The sequence below is a fragment of the Hippocampus guttulatus genome, chromosome 18 (genome assembly GCF_054856545.1).
Source record: "Hippocampus guttulatus isolate MCC_2025c chromosome 18, RoL_Hgut_1.0, whole genome shotgun sequence".
NCBI classification, from domain to species: Eukaryota; Metazoa; Chordata; class Actinopteri; order Syngnathiformes; family Syngnathidae; genus Hippocampus; species Hippocampus guttulatus.
Window position 1 is genome coordinate 5874856 of NC_141278.1, and position 12003 is coordinate 5886858.

At 46.0% G+C, this 12003-nt stretch overlaps 2 protein-coding genes across 4 annotated transcripts in view; one reads left to right on the plus strand and one right to left on the minus strand.

Moving 5' to 3' along the window:
• myo1g (myosin IG) overlaps positions 1 to 10888 on the plus strand; it is a 28913-nt gene extending 18025 nt beyond the window's left edge. For 2 of the 3 annotated variants that reach the window (XM_086136288.1, XM_086136289.1), the window contains one exon: positions 726 to 1098. In XM_086136288.1, the coding sequence (XP_085992414.1) occupies positions 726 to 888 (163 nt within the window). In that variant the 3' untranslated portion in view covers positions 889 to 1098. Of the gene's footprint in view, positions 1 to 725; positions 1099 to 7397; positions 7608 to 10210 lie in introns of those variants that run through there. The other variant, XR_015103659.1, reaches the window with a different exon arrangement.
• LOC147190834 (cyclin-dependent kinase 5 activator 1) lies at positions 3636 to 9032 on the minus strand. The gene has a single exon (XM_086136290.1). It carries the CDS (start codon positions 9030 to 9032, stop codon positions 8040 to 8042), a length of 993 nt encoding a protein of 330 aa, XP_085992416.1. The 3' UTR covers positions 3636 to 8039.
• Positions 10889 to 12003: the final 1115 nt, after the last annotated feature.

Sequence of the window (12003 nt, forward strand, 5' to 3'; positions counted from 1 at the left end):
TTTAGAGTTCTTTTTAAGTTCCTATTTGTTTTCAAATTTTTTTAAATGGCCTCGCCCCCTAATTACCTCGCTGAGCTCCTCGCGCCTGCCCGATGTTACAGGTCTGCGGACCAGACACTATTCGAGGGACCGAGAACTAAGCAGAGACTCGGAGGGAATCGAGCCTTTTCTGTTTCAGATCCCTCTCTTTGGAATGACTTTCCACTGAACGTTCAGCAAGCCCCTTTGTTTTGCTGCCCATTCTTTAAAGCTTCAAACGAATTTTTTATTCTTTGGCTTTTGACTCACCATGAGACTTGATTTTTTTTTTTTTTTTTTTACTTTCTGTTTTGAATGCTTTCGACCGTCTGTCATTATTGCTATTTTGCTCGGCGGAGAGCACTTTGCAGACAGCGGCGGTTGTTTTGAAAGTGCTCTCGAAATACAGTCGAGTGGAGTTGAAGGCCAAGAGGAGAAGCGACGGCCTCCTGGGCCATCTTTCGCTGACCCTGCTGCAGTCAAACAAGGCACCATTAGGCACGCCACAAAAGCCATTTAGGTTTTGACCATCTCCTCCCACTGCCTTTTTTTAAAAGAACCTACAAGATTTCCTTCGCCTTTCTATCATTTTTTTTTTAAATGCCTTTGTCAAAAGTCCCCTGAGGAATTTTATTGATCCTACGATTCATGTTTGTTGCAAAGTTGGATTGATTTCCGTTCACGTTCATCTCCTTTTTGCCTTTCAGCGAAAGAAAAACCTCATTAGCCGTGAAGGTGTGCCCGTCGGGCATCCGGCTACACATGCGTGGCAAACCAAAGACTGTTACCGTGGAAGCCAAGGAGGGACTAACTCATGCCGATTTCAAGAAGAGCAAAGAAGGTTTCATTCTACTGGTTCCGGCCAAATGAGACTTTTTATCCAGTCAGCCGCCAGAACGGGATTCTCCTCCAAACTTGGGTACCCTCTAGTTGAACATGCTTTCAAGTTTAAAATCAATAAATGTATGTGTAAACATACAAACAAATGTGATAGTTTTGAGCATTTAGAAGCTATTCGAACTGTGAAACGCTTTCCTGAAATAAGTGTCAAGTTTAACGGAATAAATTCTTCAAACGGTTCGTGCGTGTTCGAATGTCCCCCGCAATTCGTTCTGTAAATTACAAAATTTGTTTCCCAAGAATGCACCGATGTCATGTTTAGGGGTTTCCTGTATGCAGTCCACTCAAGTTACAATATCTGGTGTTTAGGCAAGAGGGGAAAAAAAAACAACCAGTTGGATTTATCTTGAATCCAAAGCATCCGCTGAAAGCGTGCGATCGAGCTCACCGACTGCACAAAAGTGGCCGAAATGACGCAAGAGTTATTTCCTGTCTTGTCCCTTCGGTGTCCTCCGGATTAGATCAGAATCGTCGCAGGAGGTTTCGGTGCAGGAAACAAATAACGTTAAACACTATTTAAAACAAACAAACAATTTAAAAAAAAAACAAAAAAACAATTATGATTAGGTCCAAACAATAGATGTCAAACTTAAAGCCCGGGGGCCAGATCTGCAAAGATGCCGCTTCTTGTTTAGCAGGACATGGAAGCTGCCTGCAAGTTGTTCTGTATTCCAATCGCATGCGTGGATTAACGCAGAAAAGAAAAAGCCGTTAGGAGTCCCCGCAGTGACGCAACGTGCCGTTTTAGAGCAGCCGAGTGCGAAAATTGGGCTTCAGCAAGGATCTAAAATGTCCACGTGACGAAATCGGGCGATGATATCGAGCAGCTAGCAATGTATATTGTACATTAATAATTCTGTAAAGTCACTAATGGTGTTCTGGTACACACGGCGGACTTGTTTGTCACTACTGTATATGTGCTCTGCAACTGACTGGTGACCAGTTGAGCTGTCCACGGTAGTAACCTGCTGTCCCTCAAAGGGTTAAATTGGTCACAACCATTGCCAATCTAACGTCCACAATGTTAGTCATCACGTGCAAAATATTCACCGACATTTGCTTACATTTTCCCAATGTCACGATGAAACTGTAACTTAGAGCCTTGGAATCGTTTCTTTCTTTGTCTGTGTGACGTTTGGCTGCCGCCTCTTTGCCCGGATGCTTCATTGTCTCGTCGCTTTATACAAATCGAAGTCGTCGAGCGCTAATCGAATTGATCAGGCCCGGCTGATTGTTGATGCAATCACTTAAAGCGCCGTAGCAATTCCATTACAGAGAGGCCGGCACCTGGCCTCTCCTCTTTTTTGGGATTACCCGTCGCGCAACTCGGATTTCGTAATGAGTTGGAGAGGATTTAGCGTCGGATGTGTCCCAGAGATGTTTTTTTTTTTTTTTTTTTTTTGCCCCTAAATCCTCTCAGGGGGCAGATCCGCCGCTGCTTTGGAGAGCTCAGCAGGTTTTTCCTACATCCCTCCATTATCAGACCCCAGGGGAGGTCACATGTTGGAGATTACAGTAAAATGAGGGGCGGATTGCTATTCTCTCCAAACTAACGCGGCGGCAGACCGGATGCGCACTCATCTGGACATATTTGAGAAACCAATCGAACAAGAACGATCTGAAACTACACATATCAAATTATTAATTATTAACAAATTTAGTTATTTTGGTAGAGTTGTTACTATTTTTTTTGCTTTTAGTAATCTTATTCTAGCTGCTAGCCGTTAGCCGCTAATGTCAGCCGGCAAACTGCTGCCATATGCCGGGCGTAATATAAAGTCGGATGCCAACTTTCAACAATGTGTTAACAGCAAAGTCGCGACAATGTGTTTGCTTGTCATTGATGATTATTTAATAACAGTTTATTCGTAAGTAAAGCGGGCAGGAAATGGCTAACGTGTCACAATCTTGCGACTTGTGGCGGCTTCTGTGAGTAGATGTGATGTCGAACATTTTTTTCTATTGAGAAAAAAAAATTCATAGATTTAAATTAACAGCAGCAGTGTGCACATTTAAAATGTTTGGACATCTTGGGATTCATTAGAGGCTTATCTCATAATCGTTTAGTTCTCAATTAAACCAGGGGTGTCCAAACTTTTGAGGTGGTGAGAGGGCAGCAAATGACCCCCGAGCCATAGTTTGGACACCACCTAGTTAAACTGAACTGAGGTCTGATAAAGCAATATAAGCGAATAAGTCACTTTCTCAAAGCATTTTAAGACTGGCGGGAAAGACATCAGTGCCGTTGAGGCGCACAACTGTGGATATGCCTCAATGTGAAATATGGAGATAGGTGGACAGGTGTTGCGGGCACCCCGCTGCTCAGTCTAGTGCTAAATGGGCACATAAAACCACGGCGCTCTACTGGTGTCCTCGTTTTAATGTCAGGAAAATGGCGTCGGCGCTCTGCAGGGTTCCTTCACGTTTTCGAAGCTGCACACCCCCTCCATGGCACTTTGGAGGTCGGCAACACTTCCACCTGAGTTGACAGCGGCGGGAGGGGGGTGGGGGGGGGGGGTTGACGGCACAGACAAGCTCAGATGGAGCACAGCCCTCCTCACAGGGCGCTAAAAGGCCATCTGCACCCCGGGTCACTGCGAGGCGAGCCGTCAAGCTATTTTCTGCCCCTCATGAATCCACGTGCAAACAAATTGGCACGATTGCAGACAGAGGTTTGATTTCACTTGTGCAGATGCAATAATATTCAGACATCCGAGTTGGATTTCCGCTCCGCACTTTATTAAATAATCCATATAGTCAACAGTGTCATCATGAAGAAAACGGGGGAAAAAAAAAGAATGCTGTGTCTTCGACACACTCTTAGTGACTTTATGAAAGTTTATTCGGGTTAATGTGCTTCTTTGTTTTAGCGGAATGTTACGGAGGAAGGTAACCATGGAAACCCAGAGCGACCCAGCCGGGGCTGGGGGGAGATTGTGAAACTCGACAGTTATGTTATATTTGTCTATTTGTCTCCGTTTTAACATCTGCCCACTGCTGCCCCACGTGCTGCCGTAAACAAAAACTTGTGAGACAATCTGTGTGTATGCGGGCTGCCCGGAGCTGCCTGAGACAAACACCGCCAAGTACAATGGCCATCTTTGTGTCACCATCTGCTGCACTGATGGGAAGAAAAACAAAAAAATCTATTGATAGCCACTTACTTGATCAATTTGATAACGTGTGACTTAAAAAGGCACCAGAGGGAATTGCCACATAAAACATCATTCTAAACCCCACCCCAGAATGATCTCCATCTAAATTTAAAGTCATGTGAGATTGTTTAAATCAGAATTTTGCCAGAAGAAATCGAATGCTTTTCAATTTCAAGAGCTGGAACAAATAACTTATTTTTTTTTTTTTTTTTGAACCAGTGTTTCTTAGCATGAGCAGTGATGATAATTCCTAATGGATGTTGACAACATGCTCATTACAGAAAAAAAAAATTAAAAGAACCAACACACAATATTAAAATAAGAATTTGTCATGTATAAAAAGCAAAACATGAGCAGGTAAAAAAAAAAAAAAAAAAAAAAAACACACACACAGTACATTTCGAAACGACCAGCCGGCATGCATTCTACGACACAACAGCACTATTACCTTATCCTAGTTTTTTTTCTCCATACATGACGTTTTTTTTAAACATTTTTTATTGTAATTACATTTTTGGGGAACGCGCCGCCATATTTACATCGGTCTCACCACGTTAAGGCGATCATGCTAACCTGCAGCAGCAGCACCCTCCAATAATTTAACACCGCTCACAGAGCCGTGGCAACTAGTCTACATTTTCATGAGAACATTTTCAGCTTCAGTGGAAACAGTTTCCATTCCTGTCATTTAAAAATGTTTCTCCAATGAGAAAACCACTTTTGTGACCTCTATTTAGTACCCTTTTTGACTCAAAATTGTTGGCGAATAGATCCCCCCCCCCCCCATCGGAAATGACACAAGAAAGTGGCAAAATATTTCTGAATCAAACCTTTTTTCACGATTTATCATTTTCTGCCCCACAAAAATCCAAGTCCAAAGTTTGTCCAAGATTAAAAAAAAAAAAAAAAGACAATCGCAAATACTTTATAAATACCTCAAACACAATTTAACAGTCTTCTAGCACTTACTGTTGTAATTGCCCAAAGATGATGTAACCATTTAACAATTAAACATCCACTATAACACGACAACACTTGGCCGTGGTTTGACCCATTTTTGGCCTTAATTGTATTGTATGCGCGTGAAGACTTTTCATTGCATTTTTTTTGTTGTTGTTGGGGGAGGGGAGTCTCTGCATTTGGCTAGTCGGATAAATATACACTCACAATCTCATCAATTTGCCCGTCACCTTCACAAATGTAAATTTCAGGTCCGAGTAACTATCAAGTCTCGGTGACGCACGGCGATACCGAAGACGTCGTGTGCTTGCTGTCCCGCAGGTAGATCTCAAAGGAGGCCTTTGATTGGATGACGTGAATTACAGCTCCAGCCGAGGGGGCCGGTTAATGAGCTTGGAAGCCGGTAGCTGCTCCGAGGAACGATTGGAGGAGCAGCTACCGGATCCGGCCCGGGTACTGATTGGACAGAGTTAATGTCAAGCGGTGGACAGTTGCCATTTATGTTCAGCGTGTCACGTTTTACATGTCGCTCACTGAAGGATCGGGGATCACATCCTGCTCCCGGTAGAAGCCAGGAAAGTCATTTTTCAAAATTATTTTTCGATTCAAGTCGTCGTCACACTTCTCGTCATTTGAGTGAGAATTGGCGACGCGACCTTTAACTTTTGTCCGACAGACTCATTAGATCATAAAAAAAAGTTGACAGCCCTCGTCGTCGTGCCCTTCCCTCGTCCTGACGATAGCCGGCAGGGTTGGGGTGTCAAATCTAATGAACAGCTGAGTGTGTGCGCAAATGGGGATGGAGCAGAGCGGCGTCGGGGGGGGGGTCAGACGAGACACAAGTGTCCTTGTCAAAGCTGTGCAGGAGCAACAATGAGACCAAAAATGGCTGCCATTTGAAGGCCAAGGAAAGGCGCCTCGCTTTCTGCTTCTGAACCACGGCGTCGCTCGTGTCTGGTTGACTGGTGTGACTCACGCCAGCCCCCTCGGGCGGGCGCAGAGGCGGGCGGGCTCGATTCCAGTAGGGGGCTGGGAATAGGCAGTTTTGGGCCAATGTGGCCTTCGCTTAGTTAGAGGAGGATTTGAATGGCTGAGCCGGGAGAGGGGGGGGGGGGATCAAAAACTGCGCCGCTCGTGTGACATCAAAATCTCAGTGGATTCGGAACTGTATTTCCCCTCGCTCATCTCGTCATCCCTCGCTCCCTCTCTATCTGATTGGGCGGGAGGATTAGCGCTGGATTACCCACTGAAGGGATGTGCGCCACAGTGTTTGTTTATGTGTGTTAAGGTCAAATTTCATATCTCGTCAGATGATTTCGGGGGGGGGGGTGGCTAGAGCGGCACAGTCTAAGCGGAATGCAGTCAAACCTCGGTTTTCGAACATCTCTGTTCTCGACCGAAAAATGTGATTTTTTTTTTTTTATGCCTCGGATTACGACCGAAAATCGGTTCTCGACCAAACTGAGCGCACTTGAATGCGCCACTTGACTGCTCTCGCCTTCCTTACACAAGGAAGCGATGCTTCCTCGTGTAGCGTTCCATTGTGAGCGTTCAAAAAAAATATACCTGTATATATTTTAAAAAGAGCGTGGTTTCAGTTTTCGAACAAATCGGTTTTCGAACAGCCTTCTGGAACGGATTATAGTCGAAAACCGAGGTATGACTGTGTAGGATTTGAAGACCTTTTTTTTTTTTTTTTTTTTCGCCATATACTAAATAATGTTTCATGTAAATTTGCAGCGATGTCATATTTGTATTTGCGTCTCATGCTTTTATTCCGAATAAAGAGCACAGGAAGGGGGCCTTTAAAAGGCCGTCCAGCGCGGCCTGGATTAGCCGCCGTACTATTGCCGGGGGGGTTGTTGAGTGGGCAAGAAGGGGCAGAGGTCTTGAGGGGCGGGGGCAGGCAGGCAGGCGTAATCTGCTAATCTAATTAATACCCGGCCTGCTGCGGCGGCCTGTCGGCAAGGGAGCGCAGGAACGGGCCGAACAGCTGACGACCCTGGCGGCTGGCCACTCACAACTCGGTCACTCTTCCGCTCGCGTGCGTCCACGCTAAAGTAGGGTATATTACGACGACTCTGACTGACAAACACTTGACAAGATCGCTGGTAAATTGGATTCGGGTAAAAATAGGCAACTGTCCCCCGCAGGCCAGGTGACCCACAAAAGCCAAAACGCGCACAGCAGGACACGCATTGTACCGACATGCAGCTGTTCCCGTCAGTCACTCTGACAGTCGCGATCTCGCTCCGCATTGTCTACGGGAATATCCAATTGTGTCAGATTAAACTGTCTGTGCCACATTTTATGATTCCCCGTCTCTGATGGAAAAATGTCAATCCAATCTGCGTGGATGTTTAGGCTCTCAGCGCGGGAAATAAGGTGATGGTGCTCGGAAGAGAACGGCGGGAACTCCAGTCTGAGCCGCGGGTGTTGATTTGTCGCGTTCAAAGAGACGCGCGAGGGATCCCGAGAGGCAGCTGAGACAACTGGAGCCACGAAAATGTGCTGTGCAGGCTTGGACGGGGAGACAGGTGCAGCAATTCAAGTCAACTCGAGCAGATTTTCGAGGTAAACAACACAAATGGGACTCCAATTGTTTTCATGGCTGTTCTTGGTTAAAATGATGAAGCAAAAAGAAGGCGAGAGCGAATCAATTCAATTTTGGGGCGAATTTGTCGTTTAAAAAAAAAAAAAAAGTAAAACTCATTCACTCCCAACGACGTTTTTAAACGTCTTTTCAGACTTGGTCTAGAATTGGCTGGTACTGAATGAGTTAACTCTACATTGCTTCAAAATTGAGTGATGAATGCATTACAGTAAATCCTGTCAAGTTCCGTCCTAGACGCCGATCCACCGATATTTCAATCGAAATCTCAAATTTCCCAAACAGCAAGGTGCGATCATTAAATAAATACATATGGCAGCAGATAGCGTCGGATGGTCGCGTCTGCAGTCGTGAGCATTCAAACAAAACCCAGAAGGTCGCTTCCGAATCTCCTCTCACCGATCCAGTAGCCGAGCGTAATCTTGCGGAACGCAGCCCCCTTCGCTTTTGAGTTCTGCAAACACTTGCGTGAAAAAGTGAGGGTCTGCGTTGATTCGCAGCATTTTGGAGCTGGTGGCGTTGATGATGGCGAGACACCGGTCCCAGAACGCCTCTTTCCCCGCCTCGACCAAGAAAGGCTTCAGCGGGTAGGAAATTTCATTGCCCATGTAGGAGTAGGACAGGTAGAGGCAGGTGAGCAGGATGGCCTGCAGCTCGTGCTCCGACGCCACCAAGTCGCCGTCCACCACGTCCCGACACAGCATGTAGACGAAGACCACATTGGCCGGCGTGACGAAGGCCTGGTCCTGCCAGCCCTGCAGCAGCAGCGAGCGATCCACGGCCCTCAGCCACAGGACGGGGTCAGACGGCGACAGATGCTTCAGCCGGTAGCAGCGACAGCACAGGAACTGCCCCAAGCAGCGCAGCAGCTCGCTGGTGGACGCCTGGACGATGACGCGTTTAGGGGACGTGGCCGCCGTCCCCCGGGGAGCCTTTTTCACAGAAGAAAGCAGCTGGGGTTTCATGCAGCCGTACCCGTGGCCCTGACCGAGTCCCAGACCGTAGCCGAGCCCCAGGCCGAGTCCCGCCGAGACCTCGTAGCTGCTCAAGTTGGCACAGGACAGAGACTTCCTCACATTCTCGTAGTTGAGGTGCAGCACGGGATCCTTTTGGTAAATATTGATGCTGTTGTTGTTGGTGAGCGGGTCAACGAGGCCAACTGGACCGTTGGGGCCTTTCTTGGGGTTGCCCTTCTTCTTGGTGGAGGCCACCAGTCGTTTCCACGTGAGTACCGGAAGGAAGATGGACTGGCCTCTCTTCAAGCCGCGCTCTTTTTGACCGTTGAGAGATCGGCTGCTCAGGCTCGGGTAGTGGCTCAGCGAGCCAGGGCGGTTGTCGTAGTAGCCTGACTTGCGTGAGCCGGGTGACAGAGACAGTACGGTACCCATGACGGTGACGCCCGGTCCGATGCCCGTGCTCGCTGTTGCGCGTCTTCCGACCAAAAATGACCTGCAAATCAAGAAATAAATAAAATAAAATCAAGATGCGCGAGCACAAATTTCTGTGACACTTGGCTGAACGTGCAGTTCGGGACATGAACGGTGCTTTTAAGGCGCTCCAAGCAAAGCTGACATTTCGCAGAAAATGGAACACGGGGGATTTCAGTTCTTGTCATCCATCTCAAAGTTGTTTAACTCATTCAGTACCAGCCAATTCTTGACCAAGTCTGAAAAGACGTTTAAAAACGTCTTTGGGAGTGAATGAGTCAAGAGCCACAGACAAAAAAAATTAGGCCAATTGTTGTTGAGTGACACTGTCCACAAATAATTGGAGTGCGCTTTTTGAGTTCACTCCTAATGTGACATCATCTGCGGAAAGCGGAGCAACGTACATCCGCAAAGACCGTGCTGTAGCCCCACACTCACGCTCCATTAATCCACTTGAACAAACCACTGGACTTCAAACCGGTTGAGAAAATCCAGAAAGGCTCACACAGCCAATGATTACTATTTTGAGGATAACTAATTGATTGATTTTCATAGTTGATCACGGATATTTAACTCTTTCGGGGGACGGCGGTTACTACAGTGGAGATCGTATCATGTTATCAGGTTAGAGGGTGCATGCATCATATAGGGAAGATGTCAAAAGGACATTTGAACCTAAAATCTCTGACATGAGAAGTTACCATGGCACAAATCAAATCCAGCCCGCGCGCCATCAAAAATCTGCAATTCCGAACAACAATAAGATCTTACCTGAGAATAGCAGACGAAACAAAGCCAGCGGTGTCGCAGTCCGCACAGATGCCAACGCACCAAGTGGCAAAAAAAAAGAAGTTCTTTTTCCAGTGCACCGACAAGACGAAAAGTCACTCTTGTGGAGGCTTTTCAGCTTTCTTCACAGATGCAACAGCGTGTTGGCCGCTCGAACGGGATGCGCTTTTGTCATCCTCCTCCTCCTCCTCCTCGCGCGCCTCAGAGCCACTCGAGAGGCACGCGCATAAACATTGCGAGCAAATCTCCTTTCGTACGCATCTCCATGGTGGAAGATGCGGACCTCCGCAGTGTTGGCCGCTTTCATGTGTGTCCCATCAGTTCAGTCAAAGTGCTGTGCTTCCCTCCAGATCGTCATCCCCGAATCATCTCCCAAACAGGAGCGCTCAGGGTCCCCAGTCCCGCTCCCGGCAGACGGACCTTGTGAAGGAGCTCTCAGGAATATTCGTCCGCTTCTCGCAGCCAGTGGGATCACGCGGCTGCTCGTAGCCCCGCCCCCTCGGCTCTCCCCACAGACGACAATGGACAGCAGAAATTCAGCATTTTCCAATAGCCGGCTGGCGTGAGGAAGGAATTTATTGGACTTAATCTACCTCTAACCATCACTGTCATAATTTAAAGCATCGATGGGATACAAAAAAACGCAATATACTGCAAGCTTGTAGGTGCGCTATTTATTTCAGAATCAGTTAATAATAGCAGGACTAAACGGTTGGCTCCGACCAACCGTTCGGGAGTCGCAATTAAAGTCTGTTGGTCATCGAGGGCCTGTGAGGATGAATTTGAAATCTGATCGGTGAAAGAAAAAAAAATGACATTGCTATTCTGATGCATCACGATGAATATCGAGTGGGATAGGGATCGAGCCCTGAGGCGAATTGCGAAAATCTGCTCGTACTGTAACTGAAACCGAATTTGTAACTTAAGACATGCCACTAGATGTGGACGAAGCGCTCTTTCCTTTTAGAAAAGGCGATGGGGCAGGTCATTTGTGGATGAGGTGATTAAAATAAAGTTCTGATTTTTAATTGTGCTATTTTTAATCAATTTCCTTGTAATTAATACAATTAATAGACAGTGATGAATCTCAGTTCTACACATATGACAGATGAGATTCCAGTACATACGTCATTGCAAATGCATACAGATAAATAATCCTTCTGTGGGTCAGGTAATATGATATAACTGTCCTCTGATAAGTCCATGTGTAGTCTCGGTCATGCTGCAGCCACGAGTTGTCGGGTGAAAGGGGATCAGATGCGTCGCGAGGAAAACAAAATATCAACAAACCCACCACCGCGTTCACCGTTTTGTCTTAAGTGGCTCGATGACGTGGATTTAACGTTAGCCTCATTTCAGGATGGCCCTGAGACTATAACCAGTCGCAACACGTGCACAATCGAATGTCATCCAGAGCCGGATCAAAACGTCCGTCTTTAAACATAAGCATTTAGTGTTTTCCAAACAACCGCAGATTAGATTCCGAAGCTAAAATAAAACATTTTTGAGTAATTAGCTCATTCCTCTTGGCAGTAAGGCAGTAGCATGAGAACATGCATGAGATGGGAAAGGGGGGGGGGGCAATAAAACCTTGCATCTTGTTTTCCCAGAGGGGCAGAACTCTAGGAAGCTCAAGAAAAAAAAAACAGCAATCAAGTCGTGGTAGTGCAGCGCAGATAAGAAGAATTCGTGGGCAGCCAAAAAGCAAAGTTAAACAGATTTTTGCCGGCCACTATTGGATGTTAAGATGACAGGTCTGCTGCAAAACACACAGAAACTCAAGAGGAAATAAAAGTGGCGGTTGAAAACACTTCATATTCAAAACAGCTGAATAAGTGAATCATCTGCAAACATCATTGATGTTTATATATCTATCTATCTATCTATCTATCTATCTATCTATCTATATATATATATATATATATATATATATATATATTAAATAAAAACTCTATAAGTACTTCATACATGGCAAAGCGCTTTCAAAAACAAACAAAAAATCTGCAGGAGTCAACAAGCCTTTGGTAACCTACAAAAAAGAAGAAATTGTAGAAAGACACATTGAATATGTATCTACTTGATTTGTACTTTCTTTTGCTGCTCATACACACACACACACACACACATAAGCACAGGCACAGCT